The following is an 18,512-nucleotide window of genomic DNA, read 5'->3' as shown; positions in this document are numbered from 1 at the left end:
ACGACAATCTAATAAATTATAAGTTGGGTTCTTCGGTTTTTCCTGGAATTCGCTTGGTTTACAATTTTATGCAGAAGCATACACGCTCAATTATAGGTAATGGTGCTAATACTTCCCTATTTTTTGATAATTGGTGTGGTGATTTTTCTATTGCGCAAAGACTTGGCATCACTTCCAAAGGCCCTAATGATTTTAAGGCTAAAGTAAGTGATATCATTTTTGATGGTGTTTGGGTTATTCCTGAAAAAACAAGAGATTTGATGATTCGTTGTAATATCGATGTTGAAAATTTGCCTGTTATTGCTGGTGGTGAGGATTATAAAATTTGGGATTTAGATAGCAAAGGCGTTTTTTCATTTAAGTCGGCTAAGGACGCTCTTAAGACGCCAGCAGAAGTTGTGCCTTGTGCAAATCTGTTTACTAGACAGGTTGTGCACCCTACCTTGAGTGTGCAATACTAGAAGATTTGGGCCAAGCAATGTTGTGCTAGTGAATACAATATTATTAAGAAGACAAATAGGAGCATGCCTACTATGTGCCGCTTATGCAGGAAAAGTTGCGAAAACCAAGTGAAGACCTGGTGGACTCGTATAAGGCTGCTAAGGGTCGAAGCAGAATGATAAAGGACCTGTGGTTAGTTGCAAATCTTGAAATTGTCACGGAGTTATGGAAGTTACGCAATAAGTCTTAATTTGATAATATGGCAGTTCAATGGATTGGATTTAAAGGGAGAGTTTATCAGGTAATTCGTGATAACTCAATTAGAATGAAGGGCCACATGTATAATACTTTACAGGAGTTACGCATTCTGAATTATTTCAAGGTGCGACATAGATCATGCAAAACGTCTACCCCAATTGAGATTAGTTAGATTCCTCCTAATCAAGATGAAATCATGATCTGTTATGATGGTGCATCTTTTGGAAACCCAGGCCAAGCTGGTTCAGGTGTTGTTTTCCGTGATGCAAGTTCAGAGGTGCTTGGTGTTCTTTGTGTTGGCCTTGGTTGGCAAACCAATTTCTATGCGGAAGTATGTGCGATTATTTATGGTGCGATTGTGTCTAAGAGATGGAATATGCGGAGTCTCTGCATTCGTTCTGATTCGAAGAGTTGCATACAAGCTTTTCAAAAGGTTGAGCTGCCTTGGCAGCTGGTGTAGATGTGGAAAATTGCGAAGTCTTACTACATCAACGTTCGTTATATTCATAGTTATAGGGAGGTTAATTTCTCAGCTGATACCTCGGCCAAGCAAGCCTGTTTGCTGGCTGAGGATATTTTTGAATTTTATGAGGGTAGGTAAGGTTTTATTCCATCTGTGGAATGGCCTGGTAGGGTTTATTATCGTTTCAAATAGGTTTTCCAGTGAGTGGCCTCACGACTAGTCATTAGGAAGACCTAGTCCCTTTACAGTTTTTCGCTTTTTTAATTTTATTTGACCGAGTAAAAAAAAAAACAAATCTTCAACCTTAAATCTGTTGCCTTAAAATCAAATTTTCCCGCCTTTTTGTAAATTCAAATTGTTGAAGAAGGTCACCCCTTAACCAACTGCTGGGGTTGGCGATAGTAATCAGGGTGCCACTTACTAATTAGGTGCCCCTTATCCAAAGTTCGAGTGTCTGTAGTACTTTTCTCCCGAGGGTTCAAATGCCAAAAATACACCACCTCTTCGAATTCTTCCGCCAACAGCAGCCGTCTCTTACCTCTCAGATCTACTTCTTCTCCTCAATTTCTCTTCATTACTAAAGTTGTTATGCTTTTCAGACATAACTTGCATCACTAAAGCCGACATGTTTTTCAGATAGAGATGAATACATAAAAGCAAATAATGAGAAATAATTCGCCTCCAACAACAGTTGCACATGAAATGACACTTTAGCTCTTTTAAGAGACGTTTCTTTTTCTTTTGCTCCAAAGTACCTAAACTCAAAATTAAACATAAGATACATAATTTACAAGAAAACTTAGCAAAGAAAGCATAAACAATAGATAAATATCAAGGTGTTTTAAACACCTATCACGTGAGCGCTTTTTAGATCACTCAAATGAACAGTTTGCTTAGCAAGGCTGTTAAATAAATCATCAAAAAGATTTAATGAACCGTCCATTTGAACAACTCTAAAATAACCACTCACAAAAAAAAATCTACCGAGTCCGGTAGCATTCACTTTGGGACCATCGCTCTCCAGTGTTCATCATTTCCCTATTGGAAATTATTTTGGGGTTTTAATTGTTTTTGGGTTGTTTTTAGGTCGGTTCATATAGGACCGTTGTTAAATTATCTGGTTGCATTTCACTGGTAATTGTACGGTACCACATGCAAACGAGGATGATAACGTGCTATTAATGTATATATCTTGGTACCACATGACATGGAAATTTTGGGTACAGAAGATCTGCTGCCAATTCGAATATTATATGGTATTTTCATATTTAGATATGCATCAAAATACATCCATTTACTCCCTTACTCGTGCTGCAGTTGCGAAGATTGTATAATTTTTTTTTTGTCTTCGTATGGTAATAAGTTGAGGGTCAAATTTAAAGAAGCCTTAAAAATGAATTTATTAGCATAAAATATTTCTGTTGCACCTCGTAGTGAGTATTAAATCTCATTTAAACCTATACAATTCAAAGTACAATTCAGTGTACTTTTATAACATGAATAGATCCTTAAGTTTTCAATTCGGATCCAAAACTTCCGGTATTTTCTTAAAAAAAATCCAATTTTTGTTTTTTAATATCATAAGATTCATAACTTTCCTGTATATAATAGGGTATAGCACTATTCCCATTCACAACTTCCCATTCACAACATATCAGAACGTTAAAAGAGAGACAAAGAGGGTGAGAGATGGCAGCAGTTAAGATTTATGTCTTGGCTTTGGCATTCTTAGGGATGTTATCTAGTGATCATCTAGTGCATACTGCTGATGCTGCAGCAAATGATGATCAAAGCTGCGATGATAATTTTAAAGGTTTAGTAAATGAGTGTGCTAGTTATGTAATGAAATGGAAGTGGATACCAAAAAGAGCACCATCTATTGCATGTTGTGCCGCAGTAAATAAAACTGATGTTGATTGCATCTGTAGCCATGTCACTAAAAAGGTGGAAAGCCAAATCAGCATGGGCAAAGCTGTTTACGTTGCTGAGAAATGTGATAGGCCACTTCCTCGTGGATCCCAATGTGGAAGTAAGTTTTTTTCTACTGTTATTTTTTGTTGTCCCACCCTCCAATTAACTTAGTATTTTGAATTGGATCCTTCATTTTGTACTGTAAATACTAGGCTGAAAAGCGAATCAGGCTTTTTACTTTTATTTTTGTTGTTATCGTTGTATTATGGAATTAGATCTCACTTCCAATTTTAATGTTCTTCGCTTGCTTGCTTATATGTATGTTAACCCGCAGGTTATACCGTTCCAGCTGCATGAAAACTGAGAGTAGGAAGGAGCGCAAAAAACAGTTTTTATTTGAGGCTGTAATAAATGGCTACGGTTCTCCCATTATTTTTCAAAAATTCATCAACGTATTTATCTTTTGTTCAGATTTTGTCTTTTGAGGATCAAATCTTAACAAAAATCACTTGTTTTCAATAAACTTGTATGTACTTGATCTACATGTAAAAGTTAGTTTATTGGTTTTAATAACTTTCTTCACTGGTAGGATTATATTTTGTCTTCGTTGTTTGGACGAGTTTGACAACGCCTTTATAGTGTTTCTTTGTTTATTCGTTCGTGATTCGTTAACTTGGGCACAATCTTATCGTTCATTCGACGTAGTTAAGAGCAAGTTCTTCTTCAACAAACAATACATCTAAGGATGCATGTATTACGCAATCTTATTTAATTTTTTGTTATCCAATGTTTATGTGTGTACGAATCATGATTCAATTTAAGTGTTTGATTTGGATTTATCGGTTTGATCTTGGTTAAGTATTGTATTTGTTATTAAAAAATATTATTTTCATTAGTGATAATTATGAAGATTCGGCTCCCACAAGCTTGGGCTGTTTTTTTCCAAGCCATTGACAAAAGTCAACATCAATAAAAAGGGGTTGAGAAAATGAAAACCATAACTTTTTAACATCTTGTTGTTGGAAGTTTTTTGAATATCCAATACCTAGAAGTTAAAGGAGAACTAGTTGTCTTTTTCAATAATAATTATTACCTATGCTAGAAGTTTTTTTCTTATATATATAGAAAATGCCTAAATATATAATTTAGATGATTTGAAAATCCAGTCATTACAGAGTATCATAATACAATCATCATTATTAAAATTTCTCCCCCAATTCTTGATCAATATACTCCTACCATTATAATTTTTTCAGCCGAACCAGAGTTCCGAGATGTGAAATCCACATTAATTGGCTAACTTAGTTTTGTTTAAAATAAGAAAAACTGGTCTGCATCGCTACAAAAATCTATAGCAGCAAAAAGTCCAATTTAAGTTTTTTACTAAATTTTGCATCGATATGCCAAACTCGTTTTGTTTGATACAAAAACAAACTCATTTGCATCGCTACATAAAGCAACAACGGAAAAGGTTTTTTGTGACAGATTTTAAATCTAAAACTAGGGTAATCAAAGAAAGGGTAACTAAAATAACAAAGGTCTTCGGGCTTCCAATCGGTCTGAATCGACATAAGAGTCTTGGTAAACATTGTTGTTACATTTGATGTAGTTGTTAACAATCTTGATCTCGATCTTGATGTTTTTGATGTTGTACTTTTTGCTGCTATAGATTTTGGTCTTGAAAACAAAACTAAAATCCTTACCCTTATCTATCATCATGAATGCAAGACAAGCAAGTATCCACTGATTTGAGATCAAGTATAACCCTAAATAAGTAAACAAAAACAAAGCTAGATTTTAAAAAATAAATAAATAAATAAATTTATAAACTTAAACGGAAATTTGAAAACGAAGATGAGATCGTTGAAAAGGAGAGGATACCAAGTAAATCAACAACTTTTTCATTTTGACTTATAAGACAAAACCTAATACATTTGCAAGTAGAACAACTTAATGATCCTTGAACAATATGTATATACGGTTTATCTTTCTTGTACTATCAGTAGTTTAAAATAAAGATTTGTGAACCAGATTGTGTACAAGAACTCCTGGACGATCTCAAAAATCAATATCCAAGATCAACCTAGTATGTACCAGAACAGTACACGAACCAGAATCCAACAAGAACAAGTCTTGTAACCTATATTTCAAGATACGAATTCACAAGAATAAGTCTTGTAGGTTATATACAGTTTAGTTAAAAATTATATAGGTTGTTGATCGAGTCACTTGTTTTTACTTAATTATATCAAACACAAATATAACACATAAGTAATAAGTAAAACAAGATACAGAGAAATTTTGTTACCGAGAAAATTGAACCTGCAGAAAAATCTCGGGACCTCGTCCAAATTTGAACACAACACTGTATTTATCCGCTACAGACACTAGCATACTATTAAACTTCGGACCGAAATGTAGTTGAAACCGGATTCACCCTCCAAGCAACTCATCTGCAGTCGTGCTCATTACGTCTCTTGAACCTTGCAAGATTCTACGCAATTGATTCCCTTAGTTGATGTCTTTTACAACCTAAGAGTTGCTTCATCCTAAGTGAAGACTTTTTGATATTCTGCTTTCACAAAACACCGATTTGATTTCCGTTTAGGTGTGAATCAAGGTTTTGGAAATCTTGTGTTTGTTTGGAAAAACTACTGGGTAAAAGTAATATCAAAACAAACTTGTAGAATTAGGGTTTATACTCTTCAAAACTTGTAGAGGTACATAATTATTCTACAACAAGAACAAATATAAATCCTAGAGATATCTTGTTAATACTTCTTAAATAATTTATGAGACACTTTACATGAAGATTTTCAAATCCATATTTCGACCAACTAGTGTCGGTATACGATCTTAGATTGAAATCTATAAAATCTAGGATTTATGATCAACAATCCTCAATTGGCTCATATCAGAAGAGAAGGACCTTAGAATAGACAAGGATTATAAAACTAACCCAGATACAAGTTGCGTAACTATCTAAGAAGATTATTAACAACTCATGCTTTGTGATCCCCAAATTAACAAAGTCTTATTGTCTCACTCTTGTTCATGAAGAACAGAAGTAGTGGAAAACAACCTTATGATGCACAAACAAATTTTCCAAGGGTGATTTGTGTAGCTTACTGATGAGTGCCAAATATTGTATATATTTATCCCTTTTTGTTGGCATTTAACTCATCTTTTATGCATTAATTCTACATTTTATCCCATATTCTGTATTTTCATTGTTTTCAAGAATAAATATTTTTATTAATTAATTTTGCATTTTTAGGTAATAAATAAAGTTCGGATGAGTCGCGGAGCAAAAAGAGCAGAAAAGTAGTGAAAAGCCGGGAGAAATTACGCAAGGAAGCCGCGAAGAATGGTGCGCACAACCTCATTTTCTACACACAAAAGCGCCTCCGTTCTCAGCCATCAGATCAGTTCTCAGAAGCATCCGACGGTCGCTCCTTCATAGAGCATCAAAATCTGAAGTCTCTGCCAAGCACCACAGCGCTGAAATTCCAAGCCTTCAGATTAGATGGTAGTTGAATCCAACGGTCGCTCCCTTGCTGTTCATCAACGTTTGATATCTTCGCCTTACACTACAACACCTAACCCCATCTAGAGCCGTTAACTTCGTTGTATAAAAAAATCTGACGGTCGCTACCAACCTCATCAGGAGGAACCATCCGATCCACCTACCAGCTTCGCATCTCGCAGCTCAGAGTCACAGAACATCAAGACTCGATGGATTCGCTCAACACTCTAGCAACCGAACCTATACCAGCTAACCAAACACCCCCCTTCTCCCAAACAGTCGAGCCCCTCTTCCATCCCCTCCCTCTGCAGAACCACCTCCTTCCCTGCCGCACCACCATCATCACCACCACTCCCTGACGCCACCAAACACCACCAACTCTCCACAACAACCCTAACCCACATCATTATTTCCCCTTTCACCAACTCTATGTCCTCCTAATCACTCAATTTCACGCCTCTCCCATGTCAGGAACCCTAGAGGTGAAATTGACAAATTAGGTGAAATAGAGTTGCAATTGGAGGCGTGGATAACATCAGGAGAGTCAGAGAAAGGATGGGTCGACGTCAATTTGAAGATTAGGTGAGTTAATTTCACTGTTGGAATTTGGGATTTTTCTATAAACCCTAATTGTATAATTTAGGGGAATTGTGTTTGTGAGCTATAAATAGAGAATGGGTGTAGTGTGAGAAACTTTATGTTTGGATTAGCCGACATCCAGGACTTTCATGTCCTGTTAATTTCAGTTCACATGTTAATTTCAGTTCACTTGTTAATTTCAGTTCATGTTATTTTTTTTAGTTCAATTTGCAGTTCTGTTAAATGTTCATGTTTCAGTTAATTTCAGTTATGTTCATGTTAGTGTGTTAGTCTCCTGTTAGTTCAATTTTGTTAAGGTTCTGTTAGACTCTAGAATATCTTGTTAATGTTCCTAATGTTTGTGCAATATCCTTTTAATTTCCTGTTAATGTTGTTCACTGTCAGTTAAATGTTCCTGTTATGTTTAAACTTGCTGTTAGTTTGATGGAATGCTAGGCTAGATACATTTGAAGCTTTGATGTGATTGTGCAATGGCAAGAAATCAGTGCTCATAGCAAGCTGATTTTCTTGCCATTCCTTTTGTATGCTTAGGTTGCACTGTTGATTGAGCATTGGGAGAAACTAGTGCTCATAGCAAGCTAGTTTTCTTCCCATTTATTTGTTTGCCTGTATTCTGCCTTAGCCTTGCTCCATTTCAGTTTCTCCACATCCTTGCCCTTGGCCTTAGGCCTTGGTTCATTTGCTTTGTTCCTTTTTTTGCCCTGTACATTCTTAACTACTTATGCTGCTACTGTTTAGTTTTTGCTTCACTGCCTTGTCTGTTTCTGCTGTTGCTGTTGCCCTCTCTGTGTTGCCCCTGCCAAGCTGCTGCTGCTGCTGTGCAGCACTTGTGCTGCTGCTGCTGTTGTTGCTGCTGCTTCCTGCAGCCAAGCAAAGGCCAATCCAACTGAGCCCAAAGCTCAGCTCATTCCAAAAAGCTAAGGCCCAGTCCACAGTTACTAAGCCCAGATTTGAACCAAAAGTTGAAGCCCAGTTCATTAAAATCAAAGCCCAATTCAACCAACCTGTGGGCTTAATCCATAAGCCTAAACTCAAAATCCCAAGACCAAACCAACTGAGTCCAAGGCTCAGTTCACTTCACAGGCCCAAGGCCTAAATTTCATTGTTAAAAAAAAAAAACCCATTAAGCCCAACAGTTCCAAAGGGTATTCAAAGCCCATTGATATTCAAGACCCCTTTGGTATTCAAAGCCCATTAGAAAATTTAGAACCCAAAATAGCTAGAAACTCCAAAACACACCCGATCTCTGTGGATCGACCCGTACTTGCACACTTGCCACTTTCGACACCGTGCACTTGCGGTTATAATTTGTAGGACCTTTTAGAAGCCTACCAAGTTTTTGGCGCCGCTGCCGGGGATTGGTGTTGTGTTTTTCTTGTTGTTTTTTTAGCTATTTTTGCATTTCACTGCGTAGCATTTGCATCTGCATCTGCTTCACTTCATTTGCTGTTGGACCTGCTGTTCTGAGCCTGTTTTTCCTCTGCTGGGACGCCACCAAGGAAAAGAACCAAAACCCAACTGGGTTTTTGCAACAATATCAGAGCAGCTGGGCTGTGCTAAAAAGGTAAGCCTAAACCCATTCCATTGAGAGAACCCAACCTGTGGGCTTCCAAATTTCTTTAATTGTGGGCTTGTAATAATTAACCCAATTTTTTGGGCTTTTTTATTTTTCTATTTTGGGTTTGTAATAATTTATTTGTGGGCTTGTTGTTTAATTTGTGGGCTTGTTTAAATTCTTCCATTGGACTTGTATTTTGTATTCTGGGTTTAAACCCAGCTGAGCTTATAACCGATTGTGGACTTGTATTCCACTCAAGAGTGGACCTCGAAACCAAAGTTTTAAAACAAACGTCGGGCCTTAACCAACTGGGCCAAATTAAACTTTCAAAATTAAAACTTAGTGTTTCTTGGGCCGCAGCAGCCTTCATTCCATTAGAGGACAAACAGTGGGCTTGCTCCCAATTCAAAAACCAAATTTTATTTTCTTAAAAAAAAAAAAAAAAAAAAAAAATTACTTTACTTTTTTCCTGTTTTAAAAACCAAAAAAAAAAAAAAAGTTTTATTTTTCTCCCATTTAAGTCCAATTTTAGTGTTTTGAAACTTTCCATGTCTCTACACTTTTTCTTTTGGGTTGATCCTCAACTCTTTAGACTTTTGGTGTATGGTGATTTTTTTGTATATAATCCAGTAGATAAAATTTCTTAAAAACCCTTTTGTTCCTTTTGTATATATTTTGCTAATCCAATATGATCTCGGCTGAAATATGTTGGATTTTTGCCTTGAATAACGGAGTTTTAATTCTGCTTTCGCCGAAATCGGGTATTCTCTCTCCTTTTACTCTACTCAGCATGTCCCTTTCCATATGTTGCATTTTAATTCTTTCCATATTTTGAAACATTGAGGACAATGTTTAGTTTAGGTTTGGGGGTATAGAGTAGATACCATGATAATATGCTATAATTGAAAACGAACTCCTTCTTCTTTTTGAAAAAATTGAAAAATTCCAAAAAAAATTGAAAAATCAAAATTCTAAAAAAAATTAAAAAATTAGAAAAATCATAAAAATGGAGCTCATTTACCTTGAAATGTTGACTCTTGTGCAAATATGTATTTTTATTAGGAGTCTTAGTCTAGATATTTAGGCACCCTGATTCTAGCATAATTCACATAGTGATAAGAAATTTGCACGCGCACAATCTACCAATACATGTATGGCCTCGATCTTCAAGGTGTTTGATAGGAAGTTACGATTGCCAATCACTTTAGAATACTGAACGAAACTTGACTAGCTTGTTCTTTGGTTGGTTGGGATAGAAGGTGGAGGTTACATTAAGAAAAACAACCATCGAATTTAACTGGGTGCATCAAAAAGGGCCCTCTTGCAAAGTGTCATGTAATCTTTTGTTTCCTTTTGTATATGTATCAAAAGTGTTTCCTTATTCAAAAAAAAAAAAAAAAAAAAAGAAAAAAAAAAAAAAAAAAAAAAAAAAAAAAAAAAAAAAAAAAAAAAAAAAAAAAAAAAAAAAAAAAAAAAAAAAAAAAAAAACGATATATATTCAAAAAAAAAAAAAAAAAAAAAAAAAAAAAAAAAAAAAATCAAGTATTTATCAATTCCATCATCTCTTGTTCCAAAAATAAAAGAGAATAGTCAATGTAAATAAGAGTCATGTAAAGAGTCATCTTTTGTTTTTTGTAATAAGCAAGGAGGGTGTATGCCATTGATGTACAACGCGAGTAATTGTGAAATACCTCCAACTCATTCACAATTCTCGTAAAGTCCGGACAGCTAGCTAGATTTCGACCTCAGTTCTTAGCCTGAGAAACTATCTCTTGGTGATTAGTAGTCATGACTTCAGATCTTTCTTTACACATGTGTAGATACACTTTACACTCTTATCACATGTCTTTATTTGTTATCAGTGCTAGGATTGTGCCTTTGATAGCTAGATTGACATCTCCATTTTGCTGTGAGCTTAACTGTTTTGCACATGTCACATTTGATGGAATATGAGCTTATATTTTGTCCTTAGGTTTTGTAGGCACACCTCTGGTAAACCTTCACGAGACTTCAACTCGTCCACTAGGGACACTTAGTGGTTTAAAAGGCTTAGTGCATACGCTAAATGCATTCGAGAGACCAGCGACAGTGGTATAGTTAGGATTTCCTTAGTTTTGTTTTACTTGAGGACAAGTAAAATTCAGGTTTGGGGGTATTTGATGAGTGCCAAATATTGTATATATTTATCCCTTTTTGTTGGCATTTAACTCATATGTTGTGCATTAATTCTACATTTTATCCCATATTCTGTATTTTCATTGTTTTCAAGAATAAATATTTTTATTAATTAATTTTTCATTTTTAGGTAATAAATAAAGTTCGGATGAGTCGCGGAGCGAAAAGAGCAGAAAAGTAGTGAAAAGCCGGGAGAAATTACGCAAGGAAGCCGCGAAGAATGGTGCGCACAACCTCATTTTCTACACACAAAAGCGCCTCCGTTCTCAGCCATCAGATCAGTTCTCAGAAGCATCCGACGGTCGCTCCTTCATAGAGCATCAAAATCTGAAGTCTCTGCCAAGCACCACAGCGCTGAAATTCCAAGCCTTCAGATTAGATGGTAGTTGAATCCAACGGTCGCTCCCTTGCTGTTCATCGAAGATTGATATCTCCGCCTTACACTACAGTACCTAACTCCATCAAGTACCGTTCGTTTCGTTGTATCCATTCATCCGACGGTCGCTCCTCGCTTGCCTCCGCATCACCGTCCGATTCACCTACCAGCTTCGCATCCAGTGACTCAGCGACGCAGAACATCAAACTCGATACGCCCGCCTAACACCCTATCACCCGAGCCCTACCACCTAACCAAACAACCCCCTTCTCCCATTCTATCGAACCCATCTACCACCATCACCCCTCTCTCTGCAGAACCACCTCCTTCCCTGCCGCACCACCATCATCACCACCACTCCCTGACGCCACCAAACACCACCAACTCTCCACAACAACCCTAACCCACATCATTATTTCCCCTTTCACCAACTCTATGTCCTCCTAATCACTCAATTTCACGCCTCTCCCATGTCAGGAACCCTAGAGGTGAAATTGACAAATTAGGTGAAATAGAGTTGCAATTGGAGGCGTGGATAACATCAGGAGAGTCAGAGAAAGGATGGGTCGACGTCAATTTGAAGATTAGGTGAGTTAATTTCACTGTTGGAATTTGGGGATTTTTCTATAAACCCTAATTGTATAATTTAGGGGAATTGTGTTTGTGAGCTATAAATAGAGAATGGGTGTAGTGTGAGAAACTTTATGTTTGGATTAGCCGACATCCAGGACTTTCATGTCCTGTTAATTTCAGTTCACATGTTAATTTCAGTTCACTTGTTAATTTCAGTTCATGTTATTTTTTTTTAGTTCAATTTGCAGTTCTGTTAAATGTTCATGTTTCAGTTAATTTCAGTTATGTTCATGTTAGTGTGTTAGTCTCCTGTTAGTTCAATTTTGTTAAGGTTCTGTTAGACTCTAGAATATCTTGTTAATGTTCCTAATGTTTGTGCAATATCCTTTTAATTTCCTGTTAATGTTGTTCACTGTCAGTTAAATGTTCCTGTTATGTTTAAACTTGCTGTTAGTTTGATGGAATGCTAGGCTAGATACATTTGAAGCTTTGATGTGATTGTGCAATGACAAGAAATCAGTGCTCATAGCAAGCTGATTTTCTTGCCATTCCTTTTGTATGCTTAGGTTGCACTGTTGATTGAGCATTGGGAGAAACTAGTGCTCATAGCAAGCTAGTTTTCTTCCCATTCTATTTGTTTGCCTGTATTCTGCCTTAGCCTTGCTCCATTTCAGTTTCTCCACATCCTTGCCCTTGGCCTTAGGCCTTGGTTCATTTGCTTTGTTCCTTGTTTTTTCCCTGTACATTCTTAACTACTTATGCTGCTACTGTTTAGTTTTTGCTTCACTGCCTTGTCTGTTTCTGCTGTTGCTGTTGCCCTCTCTGTGTTGCCCCTGCCAAGCTGCTGCTGCTGCTGTGCAGCACTTGTGCTGCTGCTGCTGTTGTTGCTGCTGCTTCCTGCAGCCAAGCAAAGGCCAATCCAACTGAGCCCAAAGCTCAGCTCATTCCAAAAAGCTAAGGCCCAGTCCACAGTTACTAAGCCCAGATTTGAACCAAAAGTTGAAGCCCAGTTCATTAAAAATCAAAGCCCAATTCAACCAACCTGTGGGCTTAATCCATAAGCCTAAACTCAAAAGCCCAAGACCAAACCAACTGAGTCCAAGGCTCAGTTCACTTCACAGGCCCAAGGCCTAAAGTATTTCATTGTTAAAAAAAAAAAACCCATTAAGCCCAACAGTTCCAAAGGGTATTCAAAGCCCATTGATATTCAAGACCCCTTTGGTATTCAAAGCCCATTAGCAAATTTAGAACCCAAAATAGCTAGAAACTCCAAAACACACCCGATCTCTGTGGATCGACCCGTACTTGCACATTTGCCACTTTCGACACCGTGCACTTGCGGTTATAATTTGTAGGACCTTTTAGAAGCCTACCACTTACATGAACCCTTTATTTATAGTGAATAAGGTAGCTTGAATCCTAAGCAAGTTCATGAGCTGTTTTCTTTTTCAAGAATCCTTATTTTGAGAGTCTTTCCTAAGTTACAACTCTTGCAAAAATAATTAAATGAATAATTACTTAGCATAAACTGTATTTCTGTAAATAAATTATAATTTAGCATAGGAAGGAGTTTAAAACATCACACATACTTTAATATGAAAATCAATTGCGTGTGGAATAATAATCATCTTGCCTAGAAAAAGAAACATCAAAAACTTGACTAAAAAAGGAAACTAGTCACGTTTTTGCGCTTAAGTCTGCGAACCATTACAAACAGTTCGCGAAGTGTTTCCTATTCACAAACTGCAACACATAATAAGTGTTGCTTTAATAAATCACTCATAACTTCTTCGTTATTGAAAAAGCGGGGGTCTAACAACCACACCCAATATTTCGTTTAGGCAATCTGTATGGATTAACTCCAATATAATTCCAAGAGAATCAACTAGACAGTCAGACTCAATCAAGGAAAATATATCCAAGAGTTATATCTTTGTTTCTCAATGTAATCAGCAAATCAAACAAATAGAATCCGTGAGCCTGATTATTATGAGAAATAACTTGAACGGTACCAAAGACCAATATTCAAGTGTCAATCAATTTCAATCAACAACCAAAGGTTGGATTTACCAATTGATTGAACTACGCACATCCTGTGATATTTCTATTATATAGAAAATATAATGTGGAAAAGAAATAACACAGACACCAGAAGTTTTGTTAACGAGGAAACCGCAAATGCAGAAAAAACCCGGGACCTAGTCCAGATTTGACCACCACACTGTATTAAGTCGCTACATACTCCAACCTCCACAAGTTAACTTCGGTCTGGAATGTAGTTGAGCCCTAACCAATCTCACACTGATTAAGGTACAGTCGCGTTCCTTACGCCTTTGAATCCCAGCAGGACTCTGTGCACTTGATTCCCTAAGCTGATCTCACCCAAAATTAAGAGTTGCTACGACTCAAAGTCGAAGACTTGATAGACAAATCTGTCTCCCATAGAAAAGTCTATTCTGATAGATAAATCGGTCTCCCATAGAAATACCTACGAAGTTTTTGTTCTGTGTTTTGATAAATCAAGGTGAACATGAACCAATTGATAATCCGGTCTTTTATTCTCGAAGAACAGCCTAGAAATATAAATCACCTCGCAATAACTTAAATATATGGTAGTAGAACAAGTTATTGTGGAATCACAAAGAATGAGACGAAGTGCTTTGTGATTACTTTTTATATCTTACCTATCGGAGAGAAATCTCGAGAAAATCTTAGAGAAGATAATACTCAATACGATAGAACATGTAAGATCAGAACACGCAACTGCGGAGAAAATAGTTGGGTCTGGATTCAAAATCCCAATGAAGTCTTTAAGTCGTTAACCTATAATGGTTTTAGGAAAAAACCTAGGTTAAAGGAGAATCGACTCTAGTCGCAACTAGTATCACACATGAGGTGTCGGGATTAGGTTTCCCAGTTTCTAGAGTTTTCCCTTATATAGTCTTCAAATCAGGTTTTGATAACTTTGTAACAAAGCAGTCAATATTCACCGTTAGATGATACCTGATTTAAGATACAAGCTAATATATTTCCACCATTGGATGGTCTTAGCTTGTTACACACAAATGAAATATACCTTCATTTAGATACGGGTAACCGTACCTAAACGTGTATATTGAGTTGGCTCAATAACAGTTAACCGAAGTTATCCATATGAACACTTTTGTATTAATCATGTGCATCTTAACACTTCTAGATCAAATGAATCTAATTGTGTTACTTATAGAGTTGTTCAATTGTTTATATTCTCATAGAAGTATACAAGTCACAATTGAAGCAAAATTGGATTGATTCAAAAGAATCAGTTCATGAACATTTTAGCCACGGTTTGCGAAGATTGCATTCCTTAATTTAGAAATGTATTTGTTCATGAGTATGTACACATACTTGGCCAATTTTAGAACTTAACCTCATAAGTTTGCAAACGGGTACGCGAACTTAAGTTCAGGACTTTGGTCATGTCCGACAGTTCACAAACGGGTGCGCATACTGTCGTTCCGGACCGTACTCAGGTGAATAAGTTCGCAAGCGGGTATGCAAACTTAGTTCCTGGACTTTGACAGTTACAGCCGTTCGCATACGGGTATGCATACTTGGTTCCCAGACCTGAATCATTCTTACAACAGTTTGCATACGGGTATGCATACTGTGCTATATCTAGACAATGGTTAATTGTTCTAAACTCCCATTTCAATCATTGAAACATTCTTAGAAGACGAGAATAGATGTCTCACACAAACTATTAGCTTATAAGCAATATTCAAGTGACTGAATGATCAATACAAAACATTCTGAGTCTACATCAAATGACTGTCTCACACAAGTCATGTAAGATGTTACCAGGTGATTTTCACATGATCATCTTTTAACTTTCGTCAAGAATAATGATGAACTTAGTTAAAGTAAAATCTTTTCAACACATATTTCGAGAAAGATATAAGCGAGTTAAACTCCGCTCAAAATATCAAATGTGTATAATGTAAAGTCTATATAGCTATACGACTTAGTCTCAATAGGAGATAAAATAAAATATACTTCTGAGTGATAGATGAGTTCAAGTATCCACATAACTTTGTTGATGAAGTTCCACAAGCTCCCCTTAGTAGTTCTTCGTATTCAATCTATGAACGCCGTGAAGTCTAAAGCTCAACTACACATTCTATCCTAATCCGAGACATATCTATAAGTAGACTAGAAATCAAGACTTATAGTTTTGACAACTAAACTTGACAAACAAGCTTGAGATAGCAATGCTTGCGATTTCGACCGAGCAGTGCTCTAAGAGTTATAACTCGGAATTAAGTGATTCTTATATCATTTTTAGAGAGGCACGTCGAGTTCTCAGCCACGAAACAAGACACAACTGTAGTTATGTCTTTGATAGATATATGGAAAATAATCATGTGGACTTCTGCAGTAAACTATCTGTTGAGATCCATATTTTTCTAATAGGTGATCATTCGAACTCGAGAGTACTAGACCGGGTGTAGGACCAGTAGAACAATGAACACATTTTAGGGTTAGAAATATAATGGACGTGATTCAAGGATAATAGAACACCTGGTTTGCGCTAAGGTTGTTGGTAATGGATTTCTTCGGAAGTACCCACAGTACATCCCCTCTCTAAGAAGTGGTGCCTTGATCCGGGAGCCGTAAATATCCGTGTTGCATCTATTTATTCAATTACCACGTCTAACTCTAAAACCTGGGAGGCAGCCTGGGTCTTTTCGAGAGAATAGGATTTGATTGTGGTAACCAATGGAAGTTATCCGGATAAGCGTATGGCCTGAGTGATGAACATCTACGGTCTTGTTGATTAGGTCAAGAATTTTATGGAGCCTTTTAAAGTATTTGCTAACTTTATCCTGCAGACAATGAAAATACGAATGCAATAGAAAAATAACAAGGTCAATTGGATACAGAATGAAGGAGTTGTAGGTAAAATAATGAAGTATAGTAAACTTCCTGAGTCCCCTGTGACTGGGTTGAGGAGCCCTTAACCTAAACGAATTTTGGAGCAAATATTCGTCAAAATATTCAAGCTTAGAGCGTTATCTGGTCCTTAAGAGTAATGAGCTCGGTTAGATGGTTGGGTGGTTTCTCCTTTAATTTGTAGCATTCGTTACGATCTCTATATTCTCCAGTGATGTTGATTGCATAGTGGGCCATTTCTGGGATATTTTCAGCAGTTTTAGTACTACTTATTTGCGAAACGTATACTCTATGTACATTTATTGTATTTATCCCTACTATTCACTAAGGTCAAACAATCGCCTGAGAGACAAAAGTATGGGCAGGGATAACCCTCTCAAGCGTGTCTGAGGTGGATTTACATAGACTGAATAAATAAGACACTTTTGTGTTTGGATTGGTGGAACGGGCTTGCTTCCTAACATGATTTAGATTTATAACTGATTGGAAAACCTACCACTGTGTTCACCAAAATGTAGTTACCAAAAATCGGTGAGGGGCCAAAAGTGGGATTCTGAGGTTTCTGAAAGTGAGTTACGGGAGGTTGGGCACGAACAGTCTTCGCCGAAATCACACACAATAACCATTCAAAGGCTGCTTCAATCAGAATAGAGAGGTTAGGGACGGTCTTAAGGAAGACATCAGAAATGAAGAGAGAGATCAGAGAACAAGTTATTAATCTAAGAGCTTATGACAGAGTTATGTGTTAGTTTGGATAAACAAAGGACCTGTTTATAAATGAATTATCTAATATCAGGTCGGTGAAGATAGGGATTACTTGTCGTGCAAAGCACTTTTTCCCGTCTCTTCAAGAATCGAAAGAGAAGGTTGAGTTTATCTCTTTATTTCACCGCCTTTACTCTCTTTTGCGGTGAGAAATAAACCGAGTATTTCTCACACATGTCGTAGACCGCCAAAACAAAACCCTAATTGATATACCCACATTTGTTTGTTGTTGAGTCAGTCTTTGTGATGACGTATTAAGAGAGATAAATATTATCTATAGCCGCGCTGGCTAGGACAAAGAGATATTCTCTAATTTGTGAGAATAACTAGGAAAAGTCACGTGAAAAGGCAAGGAATGCCTCAGAAATCGTGTATAGAGTGTGAGAGGAGCTTAAATTGGCTCTATACATTTATGATCGGTCAAATATGTCATGTGGAGGTAAAATTCTTGCATGTGGGTCCCTTTGTTGAGCATGAGGATCTCAAGGAAGTTTATCCACGTTTTCGGACAAACACATGTAGTTCATGCTCAATTTACTAGTTGTGAGCGTGTTTGAGATGTTGAGAAAATGGCATGTTCTCTACATGAGGCTTGACCCTGAGTATTATGCTTGTACTAGACTCTTCATACGAGCTTGTTCATCTCGAATTAGCATGAGGCCAGCTGAGGCTTGTCTCATGCGATTGAGTCTCTCCATAGTCAGTTAGGACGTATTTAAGAGTAAAAGGAGGCCCACATATGCCTAATAACGTCTCTTCCAGACCTTGGGTCACTTGTTTTTGACAAGTTTATCTTGCGGAGATGTGCTAGGAGTCAATTGTTTTTATATAGTGTGGACGACATGACTAGGGTATCTCTAAAGGATGTTCTACGAATATGTCGAAAGGACCCGGAGGCAGAATAACCAGTGTATCTCGCGAGGATATTTTAGGA

The 18,512-nt window shown here is 37.0% G+C and overlaps 1 protein-coding gene across 1 annotated transcript; it reads left to right on the top strand.

Moving 5' to 3' along the window:
- The first annotated feature begins 2,823 nt into the window (after positions 1 to 2,823).
- LOC113322478 lies at positions 2,824 to 3,519 on the top strand. Its single transcript, XM_026570566.1, has 2 exons — positions 2,824 to 3,191; positions 3,408 to 3,519. Exons 1-2 carry the CDS (start codon positions 2,852 to 2,854, stop codon positions 3,428 to 3,430), a joined length of 363 nt encoding a protein of 120 aa, XP_026426351.1. The 5' UTR covers positions 2,824 to 2,851; the 3' UTR covers positions 3,431 to 3,519.
- The last annotated feature ends 14,993 nt before the right edge of the window (positions 3,520 to 18,512 follow it).

Source organism: Papaver somniferum, chromosome 11, assembly GCF_003573695.1.
Source record: "Papaver somniferum cultivar HN1 chromosome 11, ASM357369v1, whole genome shotgun sequence".
NCBI classification, from domain to species: domain Eukaryota; kingdom Viridiplantae; phylum Streptophyta; class Magnoliopsida; order Ranunculales; family Papaveraceae; genus Papaver; species Papaver somniferum.
Note: the sequence above shows the minus strand (reverse complement) of the source record. Positions and strands in the feature narration are given on the sequence as shown.

Coding starts and splice junctions, on each gene's coding strand:
- LOC113322478 (XM_026570566.1), top strand. CDS start 2,852: ATGGCAGCAGTTAAGATTTATGTCTTGGCTTTGGCATTCTTAGGGATG. Junction 3,192..3,407: donor TCGTGGATCCCAATGTGGAA/GTAAGTTTTTTT, acceptor GTTAACCCGCAG/GTTATACCGTTCCAGCTGCA.